Consider the following 19,636-nt stretch of genomic DNA (forward strand, 5'->3'; position numbering starts at 1 on the left):
TCACAAATGATGTGCTTCGAACATTGTGGCATCAAAATTTATTGCGAATTATTATTGTATAACGTACTCTTGGAATTTATAAATGTAAAACCGTTAAAATATTAAGGAAACAAAGCAAAATGGAAAAAAGTAAGAATAAATTCACTGTATAGATTTTGGAGAGCCAAAATGGGTTTATGTGCTTAGATGCTAAAGAATAATGATAAATAAAATTATTGAGAAAAACAAAACACAAGAAAACATTTAAAATAACATTTCTTCAATCCCATAAACGTTTTTGAACAACGGTCAGAGTATAACGGCTAAAAAGAACTATCCGTAGGATAACCGTGGATTCGTAAATTATTTGATTTGCCAATTGAACGATGAATATTGTCTGCATACAGCTTATCTGTGTATTTTGGCACCGCTTGCTATCTTTAAATTATAATACGTAACATATGAATGGTTGTATATGTAGACACCACGTTAATTAAAACCCGATTCACAGCTCATTATATACTCATATAATAAATATGTATGACCTATAATACAAGAATCATGCAGCCCGTTTTTCATAAATAACACATATAAATCCAAAAATTAACAATGTAATAACAGTCGTATGTAAATTCACGTATACACTTGTAGCCAGTTTCTCACAAATATTGCGGCATACACATTCACTTATTATATATTAAATTACGTTAAATGAGAACCGCTCTCGGGCAAAATATTCATAGAATCAGATTTATAAGGAACTTATGTGTAACATTCAATCGAGGATTGTATGTAATTGTATATATATGAGTACAATGCAGTCCATGAGTTATTATACATTCTCCTTTTTCTACCATGAAAAAAAAAAATAAATTATTCTAGTTAATAAATATGTCTGCTCTGTCCTGTTGAATTATCCCCAATTCCCGAATTTGCGCAATGTATACCAATACGAGGTCATTTTTAGCGATTAGTACATATTTTCGATGGTATGTAAAGTCGATGAAGAAACTTCGGTGTGAAAATTAAACGGTGTTTTTGGAAAAAAAAAGGTTAAAGAAATTGATGAACACGTACGTTGATACGGAAATGAATAAATATGTAGATAAATTTGATCCACTGGAGCACGAGAGCTATGACTCTAGATCCGTTAGTGGGGATTCGATAGAAGAAGTTACAATCTGACGTGTCGGTGAAATCCATGACCCATGCACAGAAAAATTCAATAATTTAGTCAAATCCTAGCCTCACTTTCTGAACGCAGACTGATTCATGCCTCAGGTACGTCCATATATTAATATGTCAAATTCAATCGGCGAAGAAATGTTTCACAATGAGGCCGAAAACCCGTGACATATCTGCAACCGCTGAACATTTGAGACAATTCTCACCAACTGCATAAAAGGAGAATAAAAATCATACTTTTCAAGCAAGTGATAGTACTTGTGCCTTGCACATTACCGTGGGAACGAGTCTCACTAATTGTTATAGTGCTACGCGCCAGAACCGAGCCGCTGGGTTCGTTGCAATCCAAGTTCCCGGCAGAAATCGGTGGCATTCTTGTTCTTGTTTACATTGAAATGGTTGACGGTATCCGTCTGGATTTCAAGCGTTTGGATATACGTAGAGATCACAGCGAGCTTAGCTTCTTCTATGCTTCTTCTGGTCGTTAATTCTAGTTGTGATCCCAGCAACACGGAAGAATGGCGGTGTTTCCAAACCTGTGTTATACAAGACCATCGCGATAGGCAAGCAACGCGGTCGAACTCTTCACTGCACTTTTGAATCCTATCATTAATATTGCACGAATAATCCTTGATAAATGCAACAAAATCCCGGCAAATCTCGAATGCAATCATAGATGACTAGAATACAAGCCCTAACATCGTGCGCGTCTTTAATCGGGACTCAATTATTTTTTCCTACTTTATACGTGAACTACGGATGAAATGTTAAAAGACAGAGGTATGAGCTGCGATACGCATCTCATCCTCAGCCCAAATAATCCTGAAGGGCATTAAACGAAGCCGACGTTTGACAAGAACGCCCGGCACGTATGGCCGAGAGGGAATCTTCATGGGAGCCAATTGGCCAAATCGAGAGATGTCACTTCCGAGCTGACTCGTACCCCGTGAAATTTAACACCCTCCCACGGATGCCGATGCTACAGTAATTACACAAGAAGCAGAAATAGGGCTAGTTACAGTATAGGTATACTAACACGTACAATAAACGTTGGCGAATGACTGTTGGGCATACATATGTATGTAATTGGCTAGGAATGCCTAACTGGATTATAAAAAATTTGCTACTCAAACCGGCCTCGTCGCATGGACCATGTCCCCTAGAAGCCGTTCGACGCTAACGTCCCCCACAGTCGGCTTGAAGAGCAACTCCTGGAGCGTCCTGCGGCAGAGAGCTCGCGCCGGTGGAAGGAGAAGAAGCAGCCGTCCGACGCGACCCGCGCCCTGCTCGCCGAGTACGGCTACGGTTTGTTCCTGAAGAGCTGTTACCCTCACGGCCTCGGCTAGACCTCGCGATTCTACGATAGAGGGATGGGCATTCAAGAGTTTTCTTCCCTTCTTTCCCACTTTCCGTTTGATCTTAACTTGGAACAGCGTATACAGTGAAACTTCAGTTATACCTGTGTACGTTTTTGAAAGGATATAGCAATGTTGACGTATAGCTAAGAATAACGTTCAAGTGAAATACCTCGACATTCCAATATGCCAATCCATCGTAATTGTAAGATAAAGAAATTATGATTTTCAGAGGTTTTACACATCATATCAACTTGTCATTTTATTCACCCTAGCGAAATCAACTGATATCATTAAATAGAGCATGTCACCGCAGAGCGCGCTAAAGTAACCCTTCGAGAACATACTGGATCATTCTGACCCACACCATTTTCTTCTGAAATAGTAATACTGCAAGAATTTCTGTATTTCCGGATTTTCTTTGTTCAAATTTATCACATGTATCTGTACTTATAAACTACACTCTCACATTATAAGATAGTGAAAGTATACCCTTGAATGTTTTCTGGTCAATTGGACTCGTACGCTTGAAATGGTAACGCATCAAAAACGGGACAGAGTGAAATCCAGTGATGTTAATTGAAGATCTAACCTGAACTTGGCGGAACGTGTTTGGACTAGCAATGGGCGCATAGGTCAAGCTGCGAAACATCAAAACGCGCACACCATCTAGCGGTAGGCAAGTTGAACGTCGAATCGAAAGATTCGACTAAAAAATCAGCCGTAATAACGTAGAAATGATGAGCGCCAGGGGACGGAATACGTAGTGTCTAAGTGCTAAAAACGTATACACGAGAAATGTACAACTACGAAACGTATAACTGAAGTTTCACTGTAATTCTAGCTGGGTGGTGGATGCATTGTCCCTGAAGTATAATGAAATTCGATTTTGTACCTCCTTTGAAAAGAACTATCGCCTTCAGGCAAGCGTACTCGGAGTGGTCGATCCTCAGCGTTGCGCATCTTGCCAGAAGTTCCCTGAGCCTTCTTGCCTCCTCTTCCAGGCCAGATCGCCTGTCAATGGACGCGTCAGCCGAGACCAGAGCAGCCGCCTCCGCCGGAAAGTTCCATTGCGCCGCCGTAAGGACGAACAGTTCGCTCCAGGACTCTTCGAGGAGTATCGCCTGGTCTCGATATGACAGCTGAAACGATTGAAGGAGTAAAACACATTCGTAAAGCGATCAAGTTTCGGCACGCTTGATTTTATTGCTGGAGTAATGGAGAAAGTTTTTTTTTTTTTTAAGTGCATTTAGTAAGAACAACCTGGAGGAAGGAGGGTATACTTCTTGCCCATTTAACAGCAAGAAAAAGTAGCTTCGCTGCAGATTCGTAAACGTTCTCCGTTGTCAACAGCGTCAATCCCGAGGAGGCGTAGTCCGACATTGCCGTCGCCAGGCTCGATGGCGAGGATGCCAAAGGATCGCCATGGGCGTCCTCTGCAAGAATCAATAACTTGTCCAGTCATTTCGTTACTTTACATGTTGGTATCACTATCACTGTCCTTAATATATGTATATAGTTATACACCTTACGTACGTATATACCGAGCTGTTTTCGTTGGATGGGTACCCGGTCGTCGACCGATAGATATCGGTTATACGTAATTTAAGCGCTCACCCTTTCCCGAGTTTTGGCTGTCAACGGTCGCAGCTTCCTCGGAACTCGTCACCTCGTCTTCCTTGGCCGAAAGAGGTGGCGGCAGAGGTTCGTTCCCCGCCCGCGCCAGGAAAAGCCCCTGAATTGGAGGCGATGACTGACACTTGAAATCTATACCTGAGGGTCAATATCGGCTTCAGAAAACCTCCCCTTGTAACAGCACGTTTATACGTAGCCTGCACATTTGTATTGAATTATTACTCTAAGCTGTGAAAGTTGACCTGAAGATAATCGTCTCACTTGCAGTAAGATTGGTATTCCGGCCAAGTCGGCGTCCGAATTTGCACAATAATCGAAATAAACATTGACTTACCCACGCCTGGTGCAAAGTTCGGTATCGTTGGCTTGAAGGGGAAAAAGGCTGGGTAGATGAGCGGATGATACGGAGCTCCAGTGGCCGTATGGTAGATGTGGGGGATCCCGGGATGAAGTCCCGATGGAACTCTGCGGACGGTGGTCGCAAAAGATGCTACATTTCTCGGTGCTCTCTCGTGCTGCACCGCTAAATTGTGGAAACGTTAGACTCGTGCAAGATTAATTAGACAAGATAACAACGAGAAATTTAATATGAATTATGATCATAACGTTCAAGTATAATTTCATTTCAGTGTATTTGTCTCGACAGGCCTCCAGTTCCAATCTATCCTATCGAGTAAAAGTCCTGCAAGGAATATCCTACAGAACCTTTTTTATAAATATTTTATCCTACAATGTTCGCTACTACGGAAATGGAAACCTAACTTGTTCTAGCTTTCGTGGTGATACAGGCGCCTTTTACGTTCTCATCAGGGGACTGCGTGTTTTGGTTTCAGATATTATTCTAAATAAGTTGAGGAGTTCTCGACTTGTTTAAATCATTTTTCCGCTGTAGCGAACTCTGTAGAATAGCACGAAGCATTCTGTAGAAAAGAATATATCCATCATTTTATGTAAAACGTTCTCTGTAGGAACGCACTCAGTGGGATGAAATTTCTATAGAAGAGGTCCTACGGAATATCCTCTGTACGAGGACTTTTACTCTGTATGACAGATTTCTGTAGAACCAGTCCATCCCCATTTGTCTCGAGAGTTACCGCATCTTCTTCCGCCTTTGCCCTCGTCTACTCTAATGGCACTCGCTAATTGATACCCAAGCGGAATCAAGCGTTTGCATTGTGATTCGATCGACGATGCGCGGGTGAAGGGGGAAGGGGGTGGGGGGAGGGATAAGGGAGAAAGGGAGTAGGCTCTGGCATTGAGTGGCGTCGCCGCTTCAAGTACCATTTTGTTTACAAAAGCTGTGAACCTCGGCCTGCTTCTGACACTTTGTCCCGCCCCGACAAACCGTCGTGTAATGGGTGTTTTTCGTTCAGTTATCTTTTTTTCACGTTTCGGTCTTTTTTCACAACTAAAGTAAATACGTCACTCGGCATATGCATTGTGATGTTATTTGGGTATCGGAACGACGGGTTGCACCCGTACAGCGACACTCTCAGGGTGTAGGGTGGTATTCGCTGACTGCCACGGCAGGGGTATTTGCACCACGATGTGTACATAAATGACGTATGCCGCGTTTTATAAGTGGTCGAGGAATAGGTAACGGTGGCTCGTCGAACCGCAACTCCCAGCATTTCGTCCGTATACCTATACGTAGATGAACGTGGGTGCGTACTTGTGCGATATGCGGACCGAATATTATACAGGGGCGGGGGGGAGCTTACATTGCCCCGTGACCAATATGTTAGTAGCAGAGATTCCATGTTTCAGAACAGACCTAAGGATTGTGACGAACCAAACGGAGAAAGAAATTGTGAAAATTGTGAAAAATTAATACAACAGGTAAACAGCTCCCGTAGACATCTGTGTTAACATTGTGAAAAACAAAGTATAGGAATGCAGAGTACTGAAAATCTCGAAAATCCCGTACTCATGGCTTTGAAGAAGGAAGGTTACAACGAAGCTAGGGGTCCAGTCTGCACGATCTATCAAATCGATTTCGACTTATCTGTGATTCACCAAGGTTCACATCAGCCTCACAATCACCATCGCTTATTATTAAGGGTGAATTGGCTGAACCGTTTGAAACAAAATTTAGGAAAACGAAGAAAGCCAACAATAGCAAGCAGGAATTAAACAAACATCCGTACCATGTAACAGAAACTAATGGAAACGAATTTGAATAACACAAGCTAACGACAAAATGTAAACAATTTAAGAAATGCTTTTACGATGAAAAAGTTCAAAATGATTGAGCTATGGTGCTTTAGACCAAATCCTAATGTTTTACAGGAATTTCGCTCGCTGATAAGATTCCCATTAATTGCCTGAAAAACATTCGAGAAATCTTGCATTATAGTACAGTTATGATGTGCAAATCAAATTGTCGACGAACATCCGTTTCGTCGTACTTGCACAAATCAAAGTTTTATTCACTTTTGCATGGAGATGACTGTTCGTAAAACTTTTTGTCAGGCGCCTTTTGAAGATCACTATAGGGTGTGCGGGTACCAGAATTCTATCTTGTCCGGCCGGGTGGGGAAAGATCTATCAGTTTCGGCTCGGGTTTCCCGAAAACATCGGGATTCATGAAAACTTCGAGATTCCTAAAACATTAGTCTTGTCGAAAATTTCGGGATTCCCAATGAAAGATGGTAGACTTTTTAGTGAAAATATTGATGTCATTTAGATATACTATTTACTATGAGTATTTAGCATTTGGTATTTGTTCAATATTATAAATGTTTGCTTAGTTAGATTGCCCAAGTTTCTCGTTTCCCCAAGATTCCAGGTTTTCCGATCATTCTGGAATCGCCAAAAAAACCGATCCGATACAAATCCGTTCCGAACCCGAACTATTTTTACCGATATTTCGGGAACCCGCACAACCCTAGAAATCACTATTACGAACAATATAAGATCAAACATTTTACAATTTAGTAAATAAAATCATCGGCGTTTATTAATTTTCATAGCTCTAATTATGAAACATTTTCTCGAATTTTCGATAATAAAACTTTCACTACTTGAATTTGCTCGAAATATTTCTGTGAAATGTTTTTTCGTGTTTACTATCATCAGCGCAAATAACATTACTGGCGGGTGTGGGTAAAAATAAAGAAAGCAATCAAAAAATCGAAGGTCCACAATATGGAAGTTTTAAAGCAACGAAAACTTGATATAAAGAATTTAAAATTGTCAAGAGTCAAAGATAGAGAAGTAAAAGATTGGAAAGGTCAGAACATAGAAAGCCAAACTGTAGAATCGTCAGAATTCCTCTCGATAATATAGAATCGTACACATATTCTCGACCTTGGTGTTCCATGTTTTGACCTTTCTTTACTTTCTCGTTCTGTATTTCGACTTACTACATGTTTCCAATTGTCTGTATTTGAACCTACCACATTTTTAAATACTACGAAAATTCGATATTCTGGTCCTTCTATGAATCAGCAATTCTAGTTTTTTACCGCTAACCTTCCCGGAGACTTTTCAAACCGAATTTGCCATTTTCGTCACAACGATTGATTCCGACGGTCCTGCCGGCTCACCCTTATTAACAATGAATCAAAAAGCCAGACAAAAACCGGGCATACCGTCTCGCTTCATGTTCACACGCAAACATTTGGTGAAGCGACAAGCTTGACACTGGTTCCTTCGGGATACGTCAACAACGCATCGGCCGTTCTCCTTGCACACGTAGTCCAGATTCCTGAAAATCGATACAGCGTGTTTCCAATGGTCGAAACAAGAAAAATAACCCATAACCCACCCATTCTCGTACCGTGAACAAATAATTAAGTTAACGTGTAGTTACCTCGCATACCTGCGGATGGACCGTTTGAAGAAACCGCGACATCCGTCGCAGCTCGGCACCCCGTAATGTTTTCCCGAGGCCTTGTCACCGCATACTCTGCATAAGACTTCACCCCTGCCACCCTCGTCCATATCTGGTCGAATTACGTACGTACCCTTGTGTCAAAATATTTCTATAATTTTTTCACTGCAGTTTCGAGATATTTAACCCTATATCGCAATTACAATGAGAACGAATGATAACCTATTATCAACTGATACGGTGACGCTTTTTCCACATTTCGGTGAAATTTAAGTCGAGTAAGAAACGTGCACGGAGTCTTCTTACTCTGCACAATCATGCGAGCTGAGTTTGCTCGAGTTTGCTCGGTACATAATGCGCCCTAGGTCGGGACAACGTTGGTCCGTCCGTTCGTTCGTTCGCAATATCATGCTGCCGCTCTATCTCTATAAAATCTGCCGAAATCACTGGGCTAAAAATAATTTCTCAAACCTCTGAAAAATGGCAAAATGATGCAAATTTCGAGAGCCATCGTAATTAACAATGTACAGCTGTTGCCCGATGGCGTTACCGGTAATTCCAATTCAAAAATTCAACGTCAGTTTTTCTTGGAATAGCGGAATTGCGTTTTCCACACAGACCATACATTCTGGTATTGAGTTTCTACATCGCGTCGGCAAGCCTGTGTCCGAGACGTACGTTTTCCTACTGTTCCATGCGTCATACAGCAATCATTAAACAGAAGGTTCTCTGTACAATGCCTCAGAAATAATTCATCCTACTGTTTCCATCTAATTTTCATGCTGGACGTATGATATTATCGGTAAGTGTATAAAAACAACCCCCCCTTTCCTTGCCGCTGCGAAACTTCATAATCGCAATGAAATGGCGCGAAATACGTTATCTTCGTATCAAAGTTCCCGCCGTGCTCGAAACCACCGAGTTAATGGCACTGCACAACCACTCGTGACTTCTGTAACAACCCTCTCCCTCGTTTCTCCTTCTTTGTCTCGCCGTAGTTCCTCGCGGGCGATGATGCAACCAACACCTCTCCGTCACTCCCGCGCGGCTTAATAGGACTACGTCGACCACCTGCTCGATTCCCAGACTCAATAATGCAGCAGCAGCAGGGAGCATGGAGCATCGGCCAGAGTCGACCCAAGGCGAAGGCATGGCCGGCCACAATATGGCGCCGGGCTCTCGTGTCATCCAGAAGCCCTCATTTGTGAGCATCAACTTGTCATAATATTATTACTCAATGGCAGAGAACACCGCGATAGCTTTCCGTCGGAACCGCGAGCCTTCGATCTGCCACGCTCGAATAGGTATGCGGTCATGCGTGCATACGTACCTATACGTATACGTACATTGTAGGTGTGCGCTGGGTTGCGACCCTGCGCTGGTCATATACCTTTCTATAATAGGTGATCGTTAGCTTGGAAAGCTTTCGACGCTACTTGCAGAAAGTCGATGGCTCTGGTTCTTTGTGAGTTAATCGTATGCTGCTTTACTGGTCGATGCTTCCCTCTGGCATATCCAGTTTGTTGTACGTTAGGCATTCGTCGAAGGATTTCAGGTAATTCGAAAGCTCAATCCTTACGAAGGCTCGTGCAACGCTTCTTCGAGAGAGAAACGACAATGCACAGTAATGTTCGTTAATACCACGAACTTTCTGCCAACTTGCTTTCGATCAGAAGCAAAATTCGCTTACGCAATGCTCGAAGTTGCATTTGTTTCGAACCGAAACCAAGATAGCAGCAAGGTTAAGGCATCAATGAATATTACTGTACGAATAATAGTACATTATCTAACGAGGGATCAAAGTCGACTTTTATTCCTGTATTACATATAGGACTTTATTTTTGACTCAACTCTGGCTGCAATATTTATTTGAAAACTAGGGCATTTAATTTGACCGCGACGTAGGCGGTGCGATCCGTCTTGTGGGCAATTGTTTGCGCTCGCTTCGTGTGATTTTGGATTTGCAGGAAATATGATCTTATGTTTCCCGCAAACGCGTTTTAGGAAAAAATTTGCCACTCTCGTCCCACTTTAGAGATCAAAAAAGTTAACTTTACGGCTGAGTCGGGAATAGACGTAAATTTAAACAATGAAAAGAAGGAAACGGCACCAAACTAGCCAGCGTGACTTCTTTTTTTTCTAGCCGCTGTCCTGACAAAGCACACGTGGTAAATTTTCTGCCAACTACTGCTAGGATTGGTGTACTGTCATATGAACCCATAAATGGGGTAGGCCTGTTTTAAATCACGGCGAGATAGAAACGAGTAACGAGCCAAAACCCTTCTAATCATATATCTCGCTTCGAAGAATGAGGTCCAAAGATTAACGATATCCGTATAAGTTTGAGCTTTCCCAACGGTCGAAATGATTTTTATTTATTTTTTTATTTTTATCTTGTACAACAAAATAAATAAATGTATTACACGAGTTATTTAAAAATTAGGATTCGGGCATGTTCTTCATTTACCCATTATTAACACTGTTGCCTATAAATACTCGCACCAAATTTTACTGCAAGGTTTCCCTTAACGACGGTCCCATATTTTTTTTTTTTCTGCTACTGTTTGAAAAACAACCAACAAATGAATGTCAGTTTCACTTCGAATACCAGTAATCTACCGTGATATCGGTAATAGGTGTATACTAGCAATGGGAGCCGGAGTCTTGTGTATTCTCGTAGTTCCTCGGCATGAGCTTGAAATGAACTTTAATGAGAAATCACCGTAACGGGAATGGGCGTCGGTCGGTACTAGATGTAATTCGCGATCAGCCGAGCGACCCCTTGCCGTGAGTTATAGACGATGAACCCGATGCTGCGTATACGTGATCGGGCAGGCAGTCGCCGGGTACGTGAATTGTTTAACCCTGCGTGTTGCACACGCACTTCACCGCCATATGTCGTCTACTTCCCGCGGTACAACTTTCCGACGGACGTCAACTTCACCCAATAATTGCTCTCGATTATATTCCACCTATACGTAAGCGTATAAGTAAACAGAGAAATTTGCCTAACAATTAGTTCGACCGTCACTTACGTATAACACCTACAGAAAACAACATGTCGACATATTTTCGAGTTCACCCGACATATTATTTTTCGCGTTGCAAAGTTTTTGCATCAAAAACCATTTTTTACCGAGCCAAAATTGACAATGTTCCGTCGGTTCATCAATCACACGGTACAAAATAAGTCCGAGCTAATGTCGCTACAAGGTAGATAATTAGTCGCTCCCAATTGAAAATTAATTCGGGAAGCCTAATTTCCAGTCATTTATTCCAGTTTAGATTGAGTATCTGTTTGGTGGCAAGAACTCGGTCGTGTTTCCAGTCTTAAATCGTTATTATAACATATGAATTTTGTTTGATGAGAATACATCATTTACTAACGAAGCAAATCATGCATGCTTTGAGACTAACTAACTATAAGTTATCTGTTACACAAGCGTGAACTGGCGTTATAATTCTGTGCTCAATCAATATGCTTTACGAAAGTCAAAGGTATTCAAATTTCCATCACAGTGATTTCATACGAATCTTACAGGTCTCCCACATACTACCAAGCATATTGCAACCTCTTCCAAGCAATCGATCATAAAGTTTGGCAAGCCATTTAGTCTCCCGGTTCTTGCCAACTCGCACGCTCCGGCAAGTGTTGTGGCATAGAAACGAATACGATGCTACCTACTTGGTAGTCCAATGACTTTCCAATAGCGCCGGATACTGCAAACTGTCACCCACGGGCGTGGATAAAAAATGTACGTCACACATAGCAATATCTGCAATTTACATACATATGCAAATTTTTTTGTCCCCAAATTATTAACTCGTCACGTCACGTGCACTTTTTCACGCGATACCAATTGTTCTCGATATGACAACTGATACATAACATATGACGAAGATCGATTTGAAACTGATGATTACTCATTCGTTGAATAAATATGACCGAAAATATGACGCAAAACAGATGCGTAGAGGCTGTTCTACTATTTTAATTGGAGCGTGGGCCAAGTGAATTTTACTACTCATGCTAAGACTACGGATTGCATCAAACTTGTTCCGATAGAACTTCCGACACCTCCGGCGGCCGAAAACCTAACCGATCTGTAAGTCGATTCACAATTTCGTTTCGATCCCGAATTTAATAGCCATATCCGATTCCGGTCATCGAAACAACGCAAAACATGTGCGACTTTCGCACGCCATAATTTTAGTCGTGATTGCGTGACGCGCTGACTTTATTATGCAGAAGCAGAACTTCCCCTTGACTTTTACCGGTGTTACGGCATACGAACATACGTACCTACCAGTTGTATAATCCTTAGTTGCATCCACCGTCGTGTATTAATGAGCTCGTAGTACCTATCGCAAAGCATTTCTTTCTCCACTTTTCCAACCATGTTTGTATTCGAACCTTGTGTAACAACAGACCGCACAAACACACTGGATTTCAAATCGGATACTAATCTAAATACCTAACCCACTATTCCTATGATAATTACTCCACATAATAACTGCGGAAGTATCAAATTTATCCAACTGCTTAATTCCGTCCGAAAATCTCAGCGATATTACCTACATACTTATTCCTTTGCAAGGTTTCGCATGAGCATATCCTACCCGCTAAACGACATGCGATAACCAGAAGGAACGGATGGAACGGGCGCACCCAACCATCACTTGGCTTCCAAGAATATAAATAAGGAAAGAAATAGTCCGCTAGACTGGCAAGTTTCAGAGTTCGAGCGTGACGAACTTGCTAAATTAGGAAGCCCACTTGACAACATACTTGGAAAATCTTTGATACGGCAGTGAAATTTGCTACTTCGATAGCCAGGATACTTGCTGCCTCGACATTGACACTAGAAATTTCTAATCCATCGAATAACTTTTTTTCCATCAACATTAAATTCCTCACCAATATCAGTTTTCGAATCTTAGCAGTTGCTGGAGATACCTTGGGATTGCATATTTTTTTCATTGCGCGAGGGCAGCAAACTACGGGAGTCCACGGAGCAACCTACCTGCCCGATGTGTACCATATGTTTCACAGCACTGGTTATGTGAACTGAGGCCTGCACGACCAGCGCGCCCGGGTTTATGGTTATATATAATTACGGAAATTATTCTATGTAAGCGGTGGTAGCACCACACCACGTTGCTGGCGGAGCCTAGATTTATGTCACGATTTTGTGCACCGCTACAGACGACTCACCCCCCCCCCCTCCCTCCTCTGTCTCTTTAAACATCGGACTACAATTTACAGGTCATTCCACCGTGTTTGACAAATCACGGACTCTTTCGCGGTCTGCAAAGAGCCATGTGAGAAGTGAATCCAAAACTCTTTGATACCGGCGGTGAGCCATCACGAACAATAAGTCCCGCCTTCCAGTTATTCTATACTGGAATAATCAAGGAAACAGTCTGTTCTGATTTTTAATCATTATGTTTGATTGTAAAAAAGGGAAAGATGCGTGTAATATGTACGTAATTTAATTTATCAGTTACAATTCCCGACATCCAATCTTCTGTATAACTTCCCCAAAAAGACGACCGGCCATAAATTTTTCATGCAGGATGTTTCACCCGGAATCGACGACCTTAAAATTTTTTGAACGTGGTGCAATGAGTTAAAAATCAATTTTTTCAAGTTTCACCGTAATACGGATACTTTGAGCAAAAATATCTCATCATTGATTAGTTAACATCCCTCTCGATACATTTCATTAATATTTGCAGTACCATTGATTCGGCAGATAGTGTTAAACAATTAAGATTGACAAACCCCCAAACTAGGTTGGCAATAGCAGCTGACATTGCGACACATTATCGCCAAAATACAGGAGTATAAAGCGAGTGTGTATTAAAGTACAGCGAAGAACGTATATTTTTCGAAATCATTCTTTCCTGCACGATGAGATGTTGTATTCTAAAATCCTGACAACTCATGCAAAAGAATTTCATGTGGACCACGTACTCGGGTTCCTAGACGACCGTTACAACAGGTTTATTTCACATCACAGGTGTCATTACATTACTGTATGGTATGTTATATTATTTTATATGCTATTGCATAATATACATACATGGCCAAAAAGTTTAATTTACCGTTAGTACGCGACCCTAAATCGCTGCATACTTAGAATTAATCGGTCGTCTGGAAACTTGAAGTCGCGGTTCCATAAAAAATTCCTTTTCGTGGATATCCAAAATTTTAGAATACAAACTCATTGGATATACCTATGGAGGAATGATATCGAGAATGATTTTTTTCATCTCGGCCTCCTGTAAATATAGACATTTATAGTTGGATGAGATTCGCACAATATTTAATCTTTTTGCCATTCGTTTTTCCCTTTTTTATAGTTATTCCAGTACGTCAGTAAATTACATAAGCCACATATCGTGACAATTAATAACAGCATGAATTCCGATTATAAAAACGTCATTGCACACGATAGGATTTTCAAATGTATAGGTTATGCCCACAGTTTACGAGACTGCAAATCGGATCATTACTGATTGTAAGAGCAAATATTATCGCATTATAGTTTTACCTTACAATTGGTATTTCTAGTATCGATAAATTATTAGTCGTGTGCCTCGTTAATCGTGTTTTTCTCGTGGAATAATACGTCGTGATTGATAAAAGACAGTAATCAACTTTCCGCATGCTCACAGTACATTAGATGCTTATTTGATGTCAAATCTGTCAATATGTTATGCCCCTCACAATACGGAGGAGACCCCCTTTGACGTGCTATTCGTAGTTTTAAAAGATTTTTCCACTTTGTGACAGTGAAATACCCTTAGACATTTAGCATGCTGACAACCTGTAAGAAAACTTTTAATGGATTTCAAAATTTTGAGTAACGATATTACGAATGAAGAAAACAAGAATCGATCAAATATACAACATGGCACGTGATTGTTCTACCACTGCAATTTAGTTGATAAGATTTGACGTTCGTTAACTCATCTTCGAACACGTTTTGAAAAATTTTTAACGAGTGCATCAAGATGGGACACTATTGAAATATTAATCTGATAAAACTATATTGTTATTCATTATTCGAAGAAATTCTTGGGTTTTCATTTAATTTGCCACTCCTAAGCAAGGATGAGAATAATTGATTAGTTTACACTTGCTCCTGTACTACTCCAAAAATGATTGCGCAGTATGTGTAGCCATACCTCGCATGAGTTTCGATTTTACGCAAAAATTTTGGACGGTTTTGTGAACAAAATTCCAGTCTAAACCGATTAACTATTATTAACAGGCTATTTGCACCGCTGCGTATTGACTAATTATTTTTTCCAGGTGCGAAAATCGTAAGGAACGGCTCACCAACTGAGATAAATATGAGTAGATGTACTCAAACTGAATTTGCGGGACAATAATGCGATTAACTAAAATAATACTTGCGATCTGAGGGATGATTGATTTCTTCTACCGGAATAGCGTCGAGGAGTGAATGGCGATTACTACCTAAATTTTTGCAGCTTGTATTCGAGAGCATAAAAAAAAAAGTCCGCCATTAGTCTAATCACAACCACGTACAAATCTACAATACGTCTTCTCTGTTCAGCAAACTCTCCGCAACAATTTGCAAAAGCAAGTGGAACGTAAGTGAAGAAACTTGCAAGTTGACTAACTCACCGTTTGAAAAATTCCAGTGATCTTCGGATATGTCCCGTCGCCTCGAATCAGCGACAATCCCCGATGAAATTCGTAACAAATTGATACAACGGGTCAACTTTCAATGAACATATATTTGTCGCCGCTAAGAGCTGCCGCAGGTTGACGAGTTTTCGGAAATGCTTTTATTTCGAACTGGTTCGCGATTGGAACAGGATCAGTATTTATGGACCAATCAATAATTGCAGGGTTCCGACCGATTGACCGATCGGCGTGGTGTCCTGGTGATCTATGATTCCTGATTTTTGGTTACGTAGCTCGTGCCCTGGTGATCCATCGTGATCCTGGCCAAGGGTGAACGTTGGCGCCGCCTTCTTCTAGGCCGAAGTCACTCGTCGTTGGCCGAGAGGCGGAGCTTTCGACCGCAACCCTCCGGGGAGCTCGCAATTGGAGGGTTGCAAACCTCTTGCGTCAAAAGCATCAGCGCCGCAAGAAAGCACCTTTTTCATCCCCTCGGTCTACCGCTTGTCATCATCTCTGCCGCCGCTTTCACCTATTTTCACACGTACAGTGCCAGTCCCTTTCAACTTGTCCTCGCCAAGTGAGCAGCACGCGCGCATGTCTCGCCCGAATGGACGCCTGCCCTGCCAATAATCTTGAAAAAGTGAACGGAGCTTTAACCCGACGCAAGAATGTCCATTTAGAAGATACACCTGCAGAGACCCCGTCAGTCGTACGCAGAGATAGCTTACAAATTTCACTTTCAACGCGACATTGCTGCGTAGGTACCTACTACATTTTTAAGACAGATGAATAGGGGTTGACGTTGGATAGGTTGGCTACGCTTTCACTCCACAATGAAAGCACAGTTTACTTTGTGCACGTGCCGGAGCGCATCGCGCAACCACGCCGCCACATCGCGACGTTGCAAATAATGGAAAACTCTGCGGTGACTAGATGGAAAAAGAAATTTTTCAGTTCTTGCGATGTTTTATGTGGTCATGGCCCTTGGTACTCAGGGCGAGTCTTGCTCGACCACGATACCTACTGTCTACTCGTCGAAGCCTGGTTGTCCGACTACAGCGCGAAATTTTCACTCACTCGTCTGAAAGTCTTGCATTTTCCAGAGCATGACAACTTGGATAAAACTCTTTTATTCAATCTAGTAGAACGATAGTATAATATCAGCCTGGAAAAGCGTACGGTATAAGCTAAGTTGATTATTTTCAAGTAGTAGATATACTTTCTTTCTAGCTGAAAATGCCTTTTTATAAAAATTATAAAATAACGCGTAGGGGATGCATAAAATTTCAAAATTGTTCAGTTATGAAAAAGACACCTCACTGCGCTTACGATTAGAACAAAAGTGTGAGAAGGCCTTACAACGACGAAATACGTTTTAGCACAGTGATAAAAAAAAGATAATTTTTCACGGTGAACGAGATTTTTCTTAGCCTGTGACACCGACAGAAACGAAAACTTTACAATTCAAATCTATCAACGACACAATCGTTCCGAAAAAGGATTTTTAGAATTTCCTCTAGAGTGCCCGATTCAGTTTTAAAATCCATTCGGTTTTTATTTAGATGATCACCACAAGTGGTTATAAATGAAATATCGAAACTGGCTTCAAGATACGTAATCCAGTTGCTGACATACAGTAAATTGTCTTCCGTTTGTCATTATGCCAGAATGCATTTCACCGCGGCAAAGCTTACTAACACAGCGGCTCTGACAATAAGTGTAATAATGCTACAGATATATGTAATTGGTTCAGCTTTCATGTAGACGTATTTCCAGCTTACCAAACATGTATGTATTATGTATGCATGTATGTATGTATGTACATGTATGTATTATGGTGATACAGGAAAAAATGATTCACGATTTTCCACTACGGTACCCCCCAAAATGTTTGTTTAGGTTGAACGAAAAATTATGTAAAAAAATAACCGTTCTACGTGACATGTAAGATCACGCTCATTTGATGTTTTACCTTTTTTCACATATTTTACACATATTTTTGAATTTATGAAGAAACACGTTGTAGCACTTCAATTGTTATTTCTTTCCTGACATTTATATTCAACCGAAAGATCACCATCCTTAAGACAGCAATATATTATATCAACCGCGATTCGCATTCTCCTGAATAAAAAAATCGATTTGAATGATAACTATTTGATGAGATTGAATTTATAATAAAAAATTCGTCAGATCCTCAATATACAAGCTGGAAACTTAATTTTCAGGTGTGAGTCATCTTTGTATCGTAAATTGATATTATGATTGATGTAAGCATTGAAAAAACTGTATCCGCGATACGATATATTCAAAGAAATGTAAAAAAGTAAAAATTCAACTGAGCGCGATCTTCCGGATAACGTAAAACGCTCACCTTTTGCCGTAATCTTTCTTTTAACCTAAACAAACTTTTTAGGGGTTGCCATGGTGGAAAATCGCAAATTATTACTTTCTGAAACACCCTAATATTATACATATATATGTATAGTCTAGGACAAAGCAAGGATATTTCACATTCGATATCAGTCTTCCCTATACTCAGAGAAACTTTATTCTAAAATCTTACGAGTCCATCCGAACAAACACCTGCATTGTATTGATTGGGCAATCCGTTCCTTATCTACAGATTGATTCTTCCCAATTGGATTCTCCGTATACTTTTTGAGCCACGAAGTTTTTAACTACGTAATGACTAACGGTCAGGTTGTACACATACCTATATTTCGAAGTATTGCGAAGTATAGTAGGTATTGTGTTCCCTGCAAACCTGTGCTTCTCGTCAATTTCCGCAATCTTTAAGCATACATGCGGAAATGCCATTTTTTTTTTTTAATGCGACAAACTTTGGCAAGAAACTGGAAGGTGCAAAGTTTCAAAGGCAACTTCGTTTTTTTTTTTCTTGTTTGTCGCCAGTTCTTCCTATCCTTGACCGCAACATTGTATGAAGTCAGTCGGAAAGGATCATTCAAGAATGCGGCGAGGGCTGTGCGGTCGGACGCAACGGCAAATGTTGCGACATTTTATCGTCCAACGCGTATATTGCTCTCGAAAAGTGCACGACGCATGAGTATTTAAAACGTGCGTGAATCTAATCGTTTGAAAAAAATTAATGATGAAAGGGAATAATTTTTTCCGTTTTCACCAGTAATTTTAGACAAACAATGAAGGCAATGGATTTCACTCGTAAAATTACTTCGACATAGCGCTCGAGTGAATTGTTTCTATAACTATTTTCCGAAATCCGCCAAAAATATGTTGTAAAATTCAAAGGGGTTAGCTTTCCGTTTCTTTTTTGTTTTTTTTCGATTTTCCGAGCTGGATGAAAAACTTTTCGTCTCAGATTCGATTTGCAAGGCTTTTTTCTTTCTTGATACGACCCCCAGAAATGCAGAAAAGACATCTGGAACACTGTAGGACCAACAGCTGAGAATGTAAAACAAAACTGCGAAGGATCATCTTTTTTTTTACGTTTATAATAAACACGGAAAATAATATTGTGGCATTATTATTTTATTCAATTTTCATTTTCGGATTATGTCTTCTCCGGTCTGGAGAGATTACACTTTTGTTCACAGATAAAAACTTTAAGTCCTGCGTCGTTGACAAGAAACGATTTCAGAACATTCTGGCTGTAGGTAATACCGATTTTTTCAACGAAGCAACATATTTAGGGAGGTATGCCTACGCTACGCTGCTAAATGCAGTATTCAATGTAGCCGTCTGTATCATAATGGTATCTCAAACCTTCGCGTCAGTCACGTAAATCGTATCGCATTTCGCAGGGTTTGGTGGAAGCGCTATGGAATCATAAAGAGCGAGAATGCACCTGGAAGCTTCACACGGTTGGTTAGATATGGCGTAACCCAGCTGCGGAGCAGGTCTGGTATACCTATAGGCTTACGTATATCCACTTTATACGCTATGCCAGTACATTATGGGTAATGATTCTAATGGCAGAAATGTCCATTGAATTGTCGTTACTTA

The 19,636-nt window shown here is 40.8% G+C and overlaps 1 protein-coding gene across 5 annotated transcripts; it reads right to left on the reverse strand.

Annotated features, from left to right (window-relative positions):
• Nucleotides 1–288: 288 nt before the first annotated feature.
• On the reverse strand, nucleotides 289–15,896 carry LOC124179958 (protein dissatisfaction-like). 5 transcript variants are annotated; one of them, XM_046564863.1, is made up of 9 exons: nucleotides 15,650–15,896; nucleotides 7,969–8,123; nucleotides 7,748–7,863; nucleotides 4,489–4,677; nucleotides 4,137–4,292; nucleotides 3,783–3,955; nucleotides 3,415–3,661; nucleotides 2,298–2,521; nucleotides 289–1,700 (listed from the first exon to the last, which is right to left on the reverse strand). In XM_046564863.1, the coding sequence occupies exons 2-9, from the start codon at nucleotides 8,097–8,099 to the stop codon at nucleotides 1,473–1,475; spliced, it is 1,464 nt and encodes a 487-aa protein (XP_046420819.1). In that variant the 5' UTR covers nucleotides 8,100–8,123; nucleotides 15,650–15,896; the 3' UTR covers nucleotides 289–1,472. The 5 variants fall into 5 exon arrangements, with proteins under 5 accessions (XP_046420819.1, XP_046420820.1, XP_046420822.1 ...); XM_046564864.1 differs by lacking the exon at nucleotides 15,650–15,896 and adding an exon at nucleotides 11,675–11,924; XM_046564866.1 differs by lacking the exon at nucleotides 15,650–15,896 and adding an exon at nucleotides 8,461–8,518.
• Nucleotides 15,897–19,636: the final 3,740 nt, after the last annotated feature.

The sequence above is a fragment of the Neodiprion fabricii genome, chromosome 4, assembly GCF_021155785.1.
Source record: "Neodiprion fabricii isolate iyNeoFabr1 chromosome 4, iyNeoFabr1.1, whole genome shotgun sequence".
Classification (NCBI taxonomy): domain Eukaryota; kingdom Metazoa; phylum Arthropoda; class Insecta; order Hymenoptera; family Diprionidae; genus Neodiprion; species Neodiprion fabricii.

Bases quoted from the DNA above. Each gene is read 5' to 3' on its own strand.
- LOC124179958 (XM_046564863.1), bottom strand. From the start codon at position 8,099: ATGGACGAGGGTGGCAGGGGTGAAGTCTTATGCAGAGTATGCGGTGAC. The intron at 3,956-4,136 runs GTGAGCGCTTAA...TGATTCTTGCAG, and splicing joins CAGCCAAAACTCGGGAAAGG to AGGACGCCCATGGCGATCCT. The intron at 3,662-3,782 runs GTTGTTCTTACT...CAATCGTTTCAG, and splicing joins GTATACCCTCCTTCCTCCAG to CTGTCATATCGAGACCAGGC.